This window comes from Dermochelys coriacea, chromosome 7, assembly GCF_009764565.3.
Source record: "Dermochelys coriacea isolate rDerCor1 chromosome 7, rDerCor1.pri.v4, whole genome shotgun sequence".
Lineage (NCBI taxonomy): Eukaryota > Metazoa > Chordata > Testudines > Dermochelyidae > Dermochelys > Dermochelys coriacea.
Genome location: NC_050074.1, coordinates 91,278,276 through 91,292,826, shown reverse-complemented (window position 1 = coordinate 91,292,826; position 14,551 = coordinate 91,278,276). Strand labels below are relative to the sequence as shown.

Here is a 14,551-nt window from a genome sequence, read left to right as displayed (position 1 = left end):
TACTGTACACAGCGATGATGATTGTGACGCTTGGTTGAGGTGGTGGAGTCAGAGGATGGGATATTTCCCAGGGAATGCCTTACTGCTAAATGATGAACTAACAATTGGCTGAGCCCTCAAGGGTTAACTCGTTTTTAATGTAGCCTCACACACTTCAAGGCAGCACGAATGGAGGGATGGGAGACAGCATGGCAGACAGAGACACCCCTTGTGTGAGAGAGGGAGATGTGCATTTCCCCTTTAAGTATGCGGACACCACTCTTAAGTACATTACCTTGTTAAGTTAATCAGCAAGCTGAGACCTCAGCAGCTGCTGCCGGGAAGCTCCCTCCATCCTGATCCCCATCATGCCCCCGTCCCTTCCCCCAGCTCTATGGATATGGGGTAAGTGGGGTGCAGGAGTAGAGGGGAGGTGGACACCCTGACATTAGCCCCTCTCTCCCCCCCCCCCACCAGCAAGCAGGAGGCTCTGGAGAGCAGCTCCAAGGCAGAGGGCAAGAGCAGCACATGGCTACACAGGGAACTTAGGGGAGCAGGGAGCTGATAGGGGGCTGTTGGTTCACGCTGGTTCCAAGCCCCACCAGCTAGCTGCAACAGGCTGCTCTTCCTACAAGCAGAGGACAAAGCAGGCGGCTGCCAAACGACATAATAAGGGAGCACTGCACAACTTTAAACGAGCATATTCTCTAATTGATCAGCAACGTAACAACGTTAACCGGGACACTTTAAGCGAGGAGTTACTGTATAGAATAGTACCAGACCCAAGACAGACCCCTAAGGGACCCTACTAGATAGGTCCCCCAGTTTTACAGCAAATCATTGATAACTGCTTCTCAAATAAATTTGTTAGTCTCTAAAGGTGCCACAAGTACTCCTTTTCTTTTTGCTTTTTACTTATTGTCTTTCAACCAGTTATGCGCTCACCTTATTATAAGTTCAATTAGACCACATTCCCCTAGTTTGCTTACGAGAATGGTAAGTGGGCGTGGGATTGTGTCAAAAGTCTTACTAAAATAAAAATATATCGTGTCTATTAGCTCCCCCCAATCCATAGACCAGTAACCCTGTCAAAAAGACAGAAATAGGTTGGTTTAGCATGATTTGTTCTTGACAAATCCATGCTGGTTCTTCCTTACAACTGTATTATCCTCCAGGTGCTTACAAATTTATTAATAATTTGTTTCAGTATATCTTTCCGGATATTGAAGTTAGGCTGCCTGGTTAATAATTCCTGGAATCTCTTTGTTCCCCTTTTTAAGAATAGATACAATGTTTGTCCTTCTCCAGTTGTCTGGGTCCTGCATCATCCTTCATGAGCGTGCAAAGATAACATTTAATAGTTACAGTATTGCTTCAGCTAGTTCAGGGGTGGGCAAACTTTTTGGCCTGAGGGCTGCATCGGGTTTCTGAAATTGTATGGAGGGCCAGTTAGGGGAGGCTCTGCCTCCCCAAACAACCAGGCATGACCTGACCCACGCCGCTCAATCTGACCCCTTCCACTTCTCACTCCTGACAGCCCCCCAGGGACCCCTGCCCCATCCAGCCCCCGCTCTCTGCCCCTGACTGTCTCCTAACCGCCCCCGGCCCCTCGGCCCTAACTGCCCTCTGCCGGCCAATCCAAACCCCCTCTCCTTCCTGACTGTCCCCCCCGGAACTCTGCCACATCCAACTACCCCTTCTCCCTGTCCCGACTGCCCCCCCATCCAACTCCTCCCACATTCCCCACCCTCTGACTACCCCGACCCCTACCCCACCCACACCCCTGATCACCCTGCTCCCCCGAACTCCCCTGCCCTCTATCCAACGCCCCCTGCTCCCTTACCACGCTGCCTGGAACACCGGTGGCTGGCGGCGCAGCTGCACCAGGACAGGCAGCTGTGCCACGCAACACAGAGCACCAGGTCAGGCCGTGGCTCTTCAGCTGTGCTGCCCCAGGAGCTCACAGCCCCGCCACCCAGAGCATGGTGCTGGCAGTACAGTGAGCTAAAGTTGGGGAGGAGGAGGAGGAACAGGGGAGGGGCTGGGCAGGACAGTTCCCAGGGCCCGATGTGGCCCACGGGGTGTAGTTTTCCCACCTATGAGCTAGTTCCTTAGGAGAGTTTCATCATGCCCTGCTGATTTGAATACATCCAAGTGTCCTTGAACCTTTCCTTATTCTAGCTAGTGTTCCTTCCCCCTTGTTGTTAATATTAAATGTGTTGAGTATCAGGTCACGGTTAACCATTCTAATGGTGGCTGAAGCAAAACAGGCATTAAACAATTCAGCTTTCTTGATGTCATTTGTTATCAGCCCTCTTTCCCTCCTAAGTAGTGGACCTACATTTCCCTTTGTTTTTCTGTTGCTCAGATTGTATTTATAGATCCTCTTCTTATCGCCTTTTTTGTCCTTTGCTTGGTGTAACACATTTTGGGGCTTAGCCCTTTTGATTTTGTCGCTACACGCTTGTGCTATTCTTTTGTACTCCTCCTCCGCAATTTGTCCATGTCTCCACTTTTTGTGGGATTGCCTTTTGATATTCTGATCATTAAACAGCTCCTGATAGAGCCGCATTGGCCTCTTACTATTCTTCCTAGCTGGTGGGCCTGTAATATGGTCTCTAAGAAATGGTCAGCTCTTCTGAATTCCTTTTTCCCTTAGATTTTCTTCGGATAGCAACATATCTACCCGTTCAGTTCAAGTATGCTTTTTGAAGTCCATTGTCTTTATTCTGCTGCTCTTACTCCTTCCTTTCCTTAGGATGAGGAAATGATAGCTTTCATGATCCCTTTCACCCAATTAGTGTAGGATACTTTCAAAAACATTTTATTTAGGCATGATTCTGCTTATATATTTAATCTTCCTTGTTTTTTAAATTACTGGATACATTTTCTTTTGGAAAAGTCAGGGTATAAGACACTACATAAATGTAACAGACAAGGTTAAATGCACCTCACGCTCCATGCAACTTGATAGTGGAAAGTCTGCCAGGAGAGGAAAGAAGCAGCAATAAAAAGCAGAAAACAAAACAAACAGTTTTCCTTCTTCTGGGTGGGGAAGTGTAGTGCTCCAGCAAAGTTCAAGTAGCACACAGCACTAGCTGGGGAGGGGCTGCTGCAAGGGTGACCCAAAATGCTTCCATTCCGTGGGTCCTTTCACATAACTCCTGCCAATAGGATGCCTAGGGAGTTCATAACAGACTTTAGAGCTCAAAATGTGACCGATATAGCACGCTTAAGTTAACCCAAAAGATGAACAACAGTGTCAGTCAACGTATGTATATGCCACTGAAGCAGCTTTAAAATGCCTAGGAATTGTGCTGTATTGTAGTCTTTGATCTAGCATGTATTTGTCTAGTATCTTGTTGTTCTTTTAACAAATGCCACTCAACTGGTATCAACTGGGTAGCTCCACTGGGCCCAATACAGCTATACATCAGCTGATGTTCTGGATCTTGGCCTTCATATTGCATGTTTTGTTTTTCTTTTCTGCATTAAATGCCTAATATTCATGGGGTTCTTTTCTTCTTGGTGGTGATTTCACAGTGGTCCACACAGCCACTGGCATTGTTACACCAATTCCCACAAATAAAACAAACAAACCAACACAGCAGTATCAGAACACACCTTGTTTTCATTATGCATAAGCAGAATTGACATGACTGCTGGTTTTGAAAGTAGACAGTCAAAGTTGACTACTCATTTTAAGCAAAGACACTAACTAGTATGTACCACATACTAATGAAAAATTATTAGTGTTTTTGTTCAGAGGTAGGTAAAGATGCAAAAAATTTAAAAAAAATCCCAACATTCTTCTATGATTAGTAGACAGTAGTATAAAGCTCCATTCAAAGTTCATTTTAATTATGTTTTGTTTCATGCCTCAAGTTCTAGCTCTCAGCCAGTGATTTGGCATGCTAGAATGTTGAATCGCATCAGAGAGAAAACTAAAACACTGATACATGGAAATTTAGGGAGTGAAAAAGTATTGGATAAATGTGAAGATGTTTTAGCTATATAAATCCCCCCTCCCCCCAACAACTGTACTTATGTATATAAAGAGCTTTTGTAGAAAAAACTCTCCAGCTTTTTTGTGGTGTTCTATATCCACCCTCTCCCCACGCATTTGATTTTGAGTTGCAGGAGCTTGATGGAATAAATTGCTCTCTTGTTAACCAACAAACATGTTCAGAGACTGTTTACAAATCAAGAAATCAATTCTCCTTTGCGATCCTAAAGCAATTTTTTCCAGTGAATGGTTCCTTGCATTTTACTTTGAATACAGAAAACACCATGTATATTCCTAACATACTATTCCATGCTCTCTACTTTACAGGTTGCCTTAGTTTTTAATTCCTGAAGACTTATTATTGCAAACAAGGAAATTACTAACACACTTACTTTGATATGTGGGTGCTTCACACAAGTTGTCCCCCACACACGCGCACAGCGTTCCTCCTTCCTATGTTCATAGAACTCTGGGTTTCTGAGGATTGCTACCCTTCGGCCATCATACTCAAGTGCAAATGCAGTGCAGCCATCCAGCCGGTTCTTATCTTCCGTAGCAACAGGGAGCACAATGGGAATGCTCAGGTTTATAATGCCATCTGTGATGAGACCACCATCATATTTTAATATACTTAAAATGGCTAAAGCATCACACACACAGCTCTTATGAAAGTGTTCTGAAAGAGGAAGTCCTAACCCAGGACTGAATGAATGATCGTAGATGCTGGATCAATTGGTCTAAAGACCTCATTCAGTCACATGACCATACAGATTTTACTCTAGCGTTAGGTTTTTTCCTCCTTGTTTCCTTACAAGAATTAAAATTCTTAGAATCATTAAACAATTTGGCAGTTGTAACTGTGACAGTGATTATGTGGCCATCTAAGACAAATTTTCAATATTCTGCTGATTTAGCATCTTGAGATTTTTCATGTGATGATTTTAACACTATGTAGATTTTGCCATTCTTCATTTCAATTTTTATAAAATGGTTTGTCATTCATCTATGTGCAGTAGTTGTAAATTAGCTTCAAGCACAATCAGGTACTTAAAATGTAGTCATGTGTGATCCAACCAGGTAAATTTCCCTTTGTTTAAATTTTCCTGACTGAAACATGATTTCACAAATTCAGAAGTGTGTTTAAAAAGTCAAAAGTGCAACCTCATATCAGGTCTATTTATTTAGATAATACTAACCAATACTCAGATCAATTAGTAAAGCCAATGTGGCAACAAAACATGGAATAATTTTTTAAATAAATCATTTTGGTTTATTTGGGTTACGGTGTTCCAGCTTTAATTACAATACAAAGAACAAGTTTCAGAGTAGCAGCCGTGTTAGTCTGTATTTGCAAAAAGAAAAGGAGTACTTGTGGCACCTTAGAGACTAACAAATTTATTAGAGTATAAGCTTTCGTGAGCTACAGCTCACTTCCGACGAAGTGAGCTGTAGCTCACGAAAGCTTATGCTCTAATAAATTTGTTAGTCTCTAAGGTGCCACAAGTACTCCTTTTCTTTTTGCAAATATAAAGAACGGTCACTTTTGATATATGCAAATACAACTTGCAAAGCTATATGATTAGTATTCTCATGAACCTAGTTAATGGCGTATTGGAGGTCTGGTATTATGTATAACTGGTTGGATCATAAACAGCTTGGTGCCAGTTCCAGTAATCAATTTTATTTTTCTATGGCATTTTATATAATTTATGTTAAAATCTCTAATTGTAATTATTTCCATAGTATCTGGAAAACAATTAAATACATACTAACTAGAGTTACCAACTCTACCCTTTCCTAGGGGAATAAAAATGTAACTAAACACCTATGGTTTTTAACTTCCCCAAAAATAAAAAATTTACAGTAATAGATTCAGGAACTAAATCAATCTGAAACTTCAAACAGCTATTGCATAATTTAGTTTGGATATTTCCTTGCACTGTCAAGACTATTTTTTTCCCCTCTTTTGCTATCAACTAAATGTTACTCTGTATGGTTCAGTGCTATTTATTTAATTTGCTACATTTTCATAACACTTATTTCACCCCAAAGCTATTGAATGTGTATAGTTTCTCCATAATGAAATAGTCAGAAAAATATATACACACACAGGTAAGACAATCCAAGTGCTGTGTGCCAGCTGCATGCATTCAAAAGAATTCATTAGTAGAACTGATTGAGAAGTGGAGGGGGGTTAGTTCTGCATTTACAAAAATCGAAAAACAAAAAACAAAAAAAAAAAACAAAAAGAAAAAAAACCACACCACACCGCAACCAAATGTTTTCAACTAAAAACTTGTTTTTTCAAAAAAAAAAAAAACCAAACAAAAACACCCTGTTTTCCACAGAAAGCAGACACGCGTCACAAAATAATTCATTTAACTGAAAGCCCAATTTTCTGTCAAAGAACTTTTGACAGAAAATTTTCATCCAGCCCCTATTAGTCATGTTATTTTCTGACTCTAGCCTAATAATTTTGGAGCACACTACTTCTCATCTCTAAAGGGGAGAACAGTACCACCCAATAAATCTGTGTGGCAAGGATTTAATTAATCTTATTGTATACCTTTTGAGCCATTTGAAGGTAAATAAAATTAAATTAGATATTTCTACATGTTTGGAATGTCTCTCTTATGCTACCACACGTGACTTCTTGTTCCACAGGAGAGGTTACATACTTTACAAGGCACCTCAGTATACCCTACAGATACAGTGGAACATATTTAAGACAGGGGGTTTTGAACATAGCCAAATTACTAAAATGTAAGTGTGACTTATTATTAAGAGGTTATGGGACTCAAAATGTATTATTAGTAAAAACTGGTAACATGAACTTGGATAGTTAAGTGCCAATGCTTCTACTGCTCACTTTATTCTGATTGCATCCTTTCAAGACATAACTATTTTTTGGTCAGTCCTAGGCTGAGGGTTCAAACTCTAAGCTAATCAGACAGGATGACTTGCCTGCTTTTTTTTTTTTTTTTTTTTTTTTTTTTTAAGAAAGTCCAGTCCCAAACAAACATATAATGATGTCCACTGCCTCTGCACCTAACCACTTTACATCACTAAATACAACCACTAATAAAGAAATAAGGACTTTGCTATGAAAGCCAGAGAACCTCACTTCCTGCTCTCGAAATGTTAGTCAAAAGCCAGCCCAACAGATACACAGTGACCACCAAACTCAGACCATCAGGGACAGCAGATGCCAGTGGCATGGGACTGCAACTGACAATACCTTTGCTGCCCGTTGTGGAGAAGTTCACACACAATGAAAAAAAGCAAGTGCTGCGATAAGTGGGTCCCAGGCCAGTTAGGGCTCTACACATAGTAACCAACAGTATAAAACACAAAACAAGACATTCAGTACAAGAAACAGAGCACTGGTGCTGTGAACTCATCATGGGGCATCCCGCTCAAGTGATGAACCTCTGCAATCTGATCCAAATGGTGCTGCATGGTGATATTCAAGTGTAGCAACAAAACAGCAGTTTAACCTGGAAGTTAGAGGTGTGGATTATTGCCGTGAAGTCTGCATCAGAGGGAAAGAGTTACAACCACCAGGCCAGCAGTTGTCAAAAGGCGCTTGGGGCCACAAGAGCCACCTGGGAATCCAAAAGCAGGGATTACAGCAATGCGATCTTTAGACTTCAAAATGTATTGACAAAGCTACACTTGCCCTGTTCCCAGCTTCAACACTTTTGTCTCATGAGGTTAAATATAAAGATTGATGAGACCAAATTAGCTTATCAGGCACTGGGATCAGCAAAAAGATGACAGTTGTGGATTTGATGAACAGGAGATATGGTTTTGAGGGTCACCTGCATGTTAGCAATGCTGCAAGTCAAAATGTTGGTGGTATGTACATGTTGAACAGGAGTGGTGACAGTACAGAATTCTACAGAGGAAAGCTTTTACAGTGGAAGAATTAATTAGCCCCCTTTTTAGTCTGTTGGGTCTGATTTTTCATTCCTTATTTACTTTGAGCAATACCTTACTCCGAGTAATCTCAGTCAGCGAAAGTGAGTTATTACTCTACATGAGCGTTTGGGCCTCAGACACAAAAGATCAAATTCACTATCTCCAGCCATTCTTTCAAGCTTCCAAAAGCAAGTAAACAAAACCTTATGGTCAGTTATGTAAACAGCTGCTAAAAGACCTAACAAAATCAACATGGACATCTTAACTGCAAGCATGGTTAGGAAGTGACTACTAAACCCATAACTAAAATCAGGGACAGGACCGTCTACTGTTCCCAGGCCAAGATGTAACTCTAGTTCCTTCACCATCATCTCTTTGATTACCTTCTTCAAAACCAAGGAAGGTTAACCTTTCAGTATATTGCTAATGAGAGATGAAATTTCAGGTCCATAGTTATGCTTTTAAGCCTTAAGAAAGACGACCTAAAAATATCTGAAGACATATACAGGCTTCTGTTTCCAATGTACAGGTCTTCTTTCCTACAGGGGACTACAAACTCAATCTGGCAATATCCTTAGGCATTGGCCTTGATATTGCATTTATATTTAATTGAGTACAATTGAACAGGGAAAGTTTACATAATGGTATTAAAATATTTGAACTGCCAGTTAATGGAATCTGTGCATGTGGCATTGGGAGCCCTTCCATAATAAAATAGACTGTCAGTTTTCATATTCTTCCGCACAGTTAAATGCATCCACTTGCTATTCTCAAGGTTCTTTATAAGGCTATTTACTCAGGTGCACATCCATCAAGAGAGGAATTAAAAAAACTCAAACATTAAGTGTAGGTTTCAGAGTAGCAGCCGTGTTAGTCTGTATTCGCAAAAAGAAAAGGAGTACTTGTGGCACCTTAGAGACTAACAAATTTATTAGAGCATAAGCTTTCGTGAGCTACAGCTCACTTCATCGGATGCATCACAAGTACTCCTTTTCATTAAGTGTAGATTAATCTTTGGTATATAATTGACAATCATATTTCATTTAATTGTTTCAAACAATTTTAAGTCTGTTTGGAAGTTTTAAAACAAAAAATGTTGAAGCAGGGAATCATACCATCATTCAGGGTGCCAAAATGGATAACTTGCAAATATTCTGTCTCACGCATAAATCCTTTCAGTGGTGTGGCCCAGCCTTCACTCAGGACTTGGACCCACTGTAGATCCAACTGAAAAAAGAGAATCAGATATTACTTGTATTTCCAGATAATGCTTCAAAGATAGAACTGAAGGCTAAAGAAATCTAAGCACAATCTTGTACACAAGTGTACCACTTTAATATAGTACATTTATAAACATCTTTCATTCAGAAGGATTCCAAAAAAGTGTTTCTTTTCAAGATTGTTAAGCAGAAATCTTCACCTCTCTTACATCCCTGCACCTTAATGATGCTGTTAACATTTGCACCTGTACTCCACTTGAAGTCACAAAAGGAATGGGTGCAATTTTGCAGAGACAAAATGCATCCAATGTAAGACACCAAGCTGAGCCCAGATGAAAATTTTGGCCACAGTATTTACTGAAGTTTCATGTTGCACATAGGCCATAGCACAAACACAGCAAGTTGTATGGTCTGATAAAGGCTATTCACAAATATTTGTCCATTGGGTAAATTCCTTAAAATAATCTCTCAGTTATATTTCAATATAAAATAAGTCAATAGAGAAGGCTATTACAGACAACCAATTTTTCAATTTTATTTCAAAGACTGTATGAATCTTGGCTATAAATATTAATAGAGTGATTTTTAAACTTTTAGAGGATGAAATATATGCTGTTCTTTTAAAGTCTAATTAACTGTGTTTTACTGCAGTTAGGTGGCAATATAAAATTATATTTCTACATTTAGTACATGCCTCCCAGGACATTTTACAATCTTCAGAAGATAAAATTAAGACTGGAGTACAGTTACCATAAGAATCACTTCTAGAATGCTAATCAGAACAAACGGACTAAATCTGGATTTCAAAGTCCTCAATTTCATCTCACAAGGAGTCCTACAGCAAGGCATCCAAACACTAATGATGCAACATTAGTGGTACATGATTAATGTCAAAAAGCAAATAACGAATGGAAAAATGTTGTACAGATAGTACTGTATAGTTTACATGTTGCTGTTGTGTTGCTTTTAACTCATAGTAACTCTTGAGCCATTGATATTTGTGTAGTATTAGGGCTTGCAGTAATCAGAAAGCAACAGGGTTCCACACACTTTGGAGAGGTCTTATTGTAACTTATGTAGTACTTTGATAAAAGGGTTTAATCAAGGTACTATACAATGCCATTTTCTTTATTCTCCCACCTTGGTAATCTCTAGAATAGGCAGCATGTTAGTATCAGCTTGGGCCCGGTCAATCTTATTTTCAGGTACAAAGAGTTCAAGAACATCCTTAATCACAGTTTTGGGAACAATATTCTAAAAAGAAAAGAAAGATCCCAGTTGCCACATTAATTTTTAAACAAAATATACCAAAAGGCTAACATTTGAAATTATACTTTACAAACGGCAGGCGTTTTTTGGTATAAAACTACCTACTTGTGCTTGTAGCAGCTCCACAACCTGCTGGATACATTCATTCACTGTAGCAATGTTTGTTTTCAACACTAGTTCAGGAGATTCTGGTTTTTCGTACTCTGAATCAATCCCAGTGAATCCTATATACAATTAAACCCAAGCCAAATTTAGTGAGTGTAATAGTCAACAGCCTACGGATCAATAAAATAGTTAGCTAGTGTACAAATGGCAAGAAAACATTCTTTCATTCAGAGAAACCATGCTCAGAAATGGCATTGAGACTTCCTATTTGGTCCATCAATAATGGACTTGACAATAGGGTTATAGCAATAAGATGCTCTGTGTTACAGGAGCAACCTTCCTTTGCCCACCTATGGGGATGCGTTGATGGCAACACTGCAAATACCATTTATACAGCCCTTAATGCCAGAGAGAGAAAAAAGGGATGTGTTTACTATCAGAGCGAGGGCTAAAGAAGCTCAACAAAGAAGGTGGTCTCCAAATAACAAGAGTCCAAGAGCAGTTGTTTAGGGTCCATGAGCAGTTGTTTAGGGTAGGAAGGGAATGTATTTGCCATTTCAAAAAATTGGCATGCCCACTTTTATACAGAAGCTTGTCAACATTAACTTTACTTTTCAGGCCTTCAAGCAGTGTTGTTGCAGAGAAGATTCAGCTGGCTTGTAATATATAGTTGTAACTGGGTGGAAGACTAGCAAGCTGCATAGAGATGCACAACTCCTGTTTTGAATAATCTTCATGTCATATACCTGAACGCTGAATGATGGGCAGTACAAGTGTAACTGAATCATACTAGCAGGTGGATCTTCTTAGTTCAAATCAAGAAAGAAGAGAGGCTGGGGAATCCTTCTTTGGACAGAAATTTCCTGGAGAGAAAGCTGTAGTAACAACCAAACTTAGGGAAAGCTAAGGCTGAGGTTTACATTTGGTTGTTATTTGAGATAGCAATAAAATCAAACCCCAGAAAGAGGTTAAGTTTGGACTACGTGGATATTCCTTTAGTACAAGGTAGAAATTCTACCTGTTTTCAGTACTGGTCTCTTTCCCAATGCAGATGTTCTATGTTTCACCCCTGTTCACCCTTCTCACTCCTACATTTCTGTTCCTCAGCATGTTATTGTTGGGCAATTCAACAATAGTCTCTTTGCCACAAAAAAAAAAAAAAAAAAAAAAAAAGTAACCTCACTCTAAGCACAGATGTTACGTAGGGTGCGATATTATGTGATTTCTTGTCCTGCTATGGAAAGCCTCACACTTTAAGAGAATCTCTCCTTCTGGGGAGAGGCTTATTGTCTTTTCCCCCTTTTTACTCCATTCGGAGCAGGATGCTGGAACAATTCGTATAGTGGGGGTGCTAGGAGTCATTGAACCAAACTGTAAACACTGGATATAATGGAAATCACTTCAAGCCAGGGGGTGCGACAGCACCTCTAGTTCCAGCATCTCTGCTCTGGAGCTTCTCCTGTACCCTGCACAGAAGGATGGAGTTCAAAAAGAAAGTTAGAACTTTGAGACTTTAAAAGTGTTCCAGATTAGTTTATCAAAATATTGCAGATTCCCAATCACACTAGCTATAATGCATCTTGTGTGACTTCACCCAGCATTAAATGAACATAGGAATAAGTACATTGGTAAGTAAAGATTTTAACATTGACTAGATGAATTAAGGTGAAAGGAACTCCCCGAAACATATATTTCAGTGAAATATTTACCAGTTTCTTCATTAAAAGTTAAAAAGGCACCTCTTCTAGCTCAATAGATTTCAATAGTTAAAGGATGTGTCCATATTTTTCTTCCAAAGTGTCATTATCAAATCCAGCAGGCATGCTTGAATGGATTTAAATTTTTGAATTTTAAAATTTACAAAAGCACCTAAGTGACTCAGGAACTTAAGTCCCATTTTTGAAAGTGACTTGGGCACTTAGAAGACTAAGTCCCATTCAGTTTAAAGAGACATGTGTGTAAGTGCCTGGTAACTTCTGAAAATGGGACTTAGGCACATAAATCCCTTTGTGGATCTAGCCTTTAGGAACCTAACGGGCACTTAAAGTGCCCAAGTCCAAAATTTAGATCCCCCTAACCTGCTGCTGCCAACCCTGTAAGCACCTACATTTCCGCTAGTGAAGTCCCCGTGGGGCCTAGGCATCTGCCATTGGGCACACACACACACACACACACACACACACACACACACACACAGCCAGCCACCAACCTCCTGACACTCAGGTGGCTAGCTCACACCTAAACCTCAGAGATCCTCACACTAGGTGTTTCCTCACCTATGTCACTGGACCCGATGGATAAGTTCTCACACAAGATGACTAGGGTGGTGGTGATACTATTGCCCTGTTATACTCAATAGCCCAGTTGTTAGAGCACTCATTCAGGACGTGGAAGACCCAGATTCAAATCCTCCCTGTGCTTGATGTGGAGCAGCTATATGAACTCAAGTCTCCCACCTCTCAAGTGAGTACTCTAACCACTGGGCTATAAGATACTCTGATTTGGGTTTCCCCTCAATCTTTCCTATTGAAGCTGTTCCACTATTTATAAATAGAGGTTTCAGAGTAGCAGCCGTGTTAGTCTGTATTCGCAAAAAAGAAAAGGAGTACTTGTGGCACCTTAGAGACTAACAAATTTATTAGAGCATAAGCTTTCGTGAGCTACAGCTCACTTCATCGGATGCATTTGGTGGAAAAAACAGAGGAGAGATTTATATACACACACACACAGAGAACATGAAACAATGGGTTTATCATACACACTGTAAGGAGAGTGATCACTTAAGATAAGCCATCACCAGCAACGGGGGAGGGGGGAGAGGAGGAAAACCTTTCACGGTGACAAGCAAGGTAGGCTAATTCCAGCAGTTAACAAGAATATCAGAGGAACAGTGGGGTGGGGGGAGAAATACCATGGGGAAATAGTTTTACTTTGTGTAATGACTCATCCATTCCCAGTCTCTATTCAAGCCTAAGTTAATTGTATCCAGTTTGCAAATTAATTCCAATTCAGCAGTCTCTCGTTGCAGTCTGTTTTTGAAGCTTTTTTGTTGAAGTATAGCCACTCTTAGGTCTGTGATCGAGTGACCAGAGAGATTGAAGTGTTCTCCAACTGGTTTTTGAATGTTATAATTCTTGACGTCTGATTTGTGTCCATTCATTCTTTTACGTAGAGACTGTCCAGTTTGGCCAATGTACATGGCAGAGGGGCATTGCTGGCACATGATGGCATATATCACATTGGTAGATGCGCAGGTGAACGAGCCTCTGATAGTGTGGCTGATGTGATTAGACCCTATGATGGTGTCCCCTGAATAGATATGCGGACAGAGTTGGCAACGGGCTTTGTTGCAAGGATAGGTTCCTGGGTTAGTGGTTCTGTTGTGTGGTGTGTGGTTGCTGGTGAGTATTTGCTTCAGATTGGGGGGCTGTCTGTAAGCAAGGACTGGTCTGTCTCCCAAGATCTGAGAGAGCGATGGCTCGTCCTTCAGGATAGGTTGTAGATCCTTGATGATGCGTTGGAGAGGTTTTAGTTGGGGGCTGAAGGTGATGGCTAGTGGCGTTCTGTTGTTTTCTTTGTTGGGCCTGTCCTGTAGTAGGTGACTTCTGGGTACTCTTCTGGCTCTGTCAATCTGTTTCTCACTTCAGCAGGTGGGTATTGTAGTTGTAGGAATGCATGATAGAGATCTTGTAGGTGTTTGTCTCTGTCTGAGGGGTTGGAGCAAATGCGGTTATATCGTAGCGCTTGGCTGTAGACAATGGATCGAGTGGTATGATCTGGATGAAAGCTAGAGGCATGTAGGTAGGAATAGCGGCCAGTAGGTTTCCGATATAGGGTGGTGTTTATGTGACCATCGCTTATTAGCACCGTAGTGTCCAGGAAGTGGATCTCTTGTGTGGACTGGTCCAGGCTGAGGTTGATGGTGGGATGGAAAGTGTGTGTGTGTATATATATATATATAAAAATAAATCTCTCCTCCGTTTTTTCCACCAAATGCATCCGATGAAGTGAGCTGTAGCTCACAAAAGCTTATGCTCTAATAAATTTGTTA

At 40.5% G+C, this 14,551-nt stretch overlaps 1 protein-coding gene across 1 annotated transcript in view; it reads right to left on the bottom strand.

The window, feature by feature from the left end:
- PAPSS2 (3'-phosphoadenosine 5'-phosphosulfate synthase 2) overlaps window positions 1-14,551 on the bottom strand; it is a 38,743-nt gene that overhangs the window by 10,378 nt on the left and 13,814 nt on the right. The window contains exons 5-8 of the mRNA XM_043519370.1: window positions 10,501-10,619; window positions 10,267-10,380; window positions 9,022-9,133; window positions 4,378-4,583 (exon numbers count right to left, since the gene is read on the bottom strand). Coding sequence (XP_043375305.1) covers window positions 4,378-4,583; window positions 9,022-9,133; window positions 10,267-10,380; window positions 10,501-10,619 — 551 coding nt within the window. The remainder of the gene's footprint in view (window positions 1-4,377; window positions 4,584-9,021; window positions 9,134-10,266; window positions 10,381-10,500; window positions 10,620-14,551) is intronic.